Source organism: Dendroctonus ponderosae, unplaced genomic scaffold (genome assembly GCF_020466585.1).
Source record: "Dendroctonus ponderosae isolate FM_Combo_2020 unplaced genomic scaffold, Dpon_F_20191213v2 Dpon_F_20191213_3, whole genome shotgun sequence".
Classification (NCBI taxonomy): domain Eukaryota; kingdom Metazoa; phylum Arthropoda; class Insecta; order Coleoptera; family Curculionidae; genus Dendroctonus; species Dendroctonus ponderosae.
Genome location: NW_026018508.1, coordinates 4,364,752 through 4,365,812, shown reverse-complemented (window position 1 = coordinate 4,365,812; position 1,061 = coordinate 4,364,752). Strand labels below are relative to the sequence as shown.

General features: G+C 34.5%; 1 protein-coding gene across 1 annotated transcript in view; it reads right to left on the bottom strand.

Annotated features, from left to right (window-relative positions):
- The window catches only part of LOC125503893 (protein spaetzle 5-like), a gene marked incomplete at its 5' end in the record, with an annotated part of 6,500 nt that extends 5,665 nt beyond the window's left edge, over positions 1-835 (bottom strand). Inside the window, 2 exon segments of the mRNA XM_048665013.1 lie at positions 396-616; positions 675-835. Coding sequence (XP_048520970.1) covers positions 396-616; positions 675-835 — 382 coding nt within the window.
- Between the last annotated feature and the right edge of the window lie 226 nt (positions 836-1,061).

The following is a 1,061-nucleotide window of genomic DNA, read 5'->3' as shown; positions in this document are numbered from 1 at the left end:
ACGGCTAACCAAAATTAGTACTGTATTTGGAAATGGTCAGGTAATTTTACGAAACACGTCCCTGCGTGAAATGTATCTTTAACATTATCTTTATGAATATTCATGTAAGCCAGGATAAAACGACAACCATTTTCCGGCAAATTTTCGGTTTATCTCCAATATCCAAAAACTAATTAAATCGTTTCTAATTTTAAAGTTGCTTTTGTTAATCCCAAACTTATACAATTGTGTGATAATTTAAACCAAACCTTTATCAGCAAAATTATTTACTTTGCAGTAAAAATTAGGCGTTAGACGTGATAGTTTTTGTTAAATCGATAAGTTTCCTCAAATTTTATTATTTTGAGCTAACGGCTACCTAAAAAATGTGTTGGGTGAATACAAAAGCTTCTTACCTTGTTCTGGAAATGTTTGAGGAGGTTTTGGAATATAAATAGGTTCTGGATAGTGATATCCGCCATCGTTGTTTTGTACTAAATTCGGAACAAAAGCCGGAGGACCATAAACGGTGCTAGGTGGTGGAAAGTAAACAGAATTAAAATCTTCTTTGGCTTCGTTGATAATGAGGCTTTTATGGTCAAACTGCCATTTCTGGATCAGTTGGAAGATCAGCTCGCTGCAAAGCAATTATTTATTAATGTACCCAGAACGCAACATAATATGCCGAAACCCACCTTGGATAACGATCTGGATATTCGCAATACGTTAATCCTGGTCTCGCGCAAGGAGGAGTTTTTCCAGGCGGTGCTGGAACGAACGAGCAAGTCGGATTTGGACCATATTCAGGTTTGCATAACGAAGTACATTCTAGAATCCAGTTTATAAATATCCATAACTGAAAAATATTGCGCTTATTAGAAAACGTTTATGGAAAACAGGAAGGCAAATAGAAGCGAAAAATCGATCAATTTTTTGCATTTGCATTGACGATTGATTAAGTTCAAATTAATTTCGCAATTTAAATAATTCCAGTATATTTTCGGTTTGTTATCTAAATCACGTATGGTTATTAAGGTATTTCTATTAATCATTAGTGACAAACCTAGAAGAAAAAAGCTCGA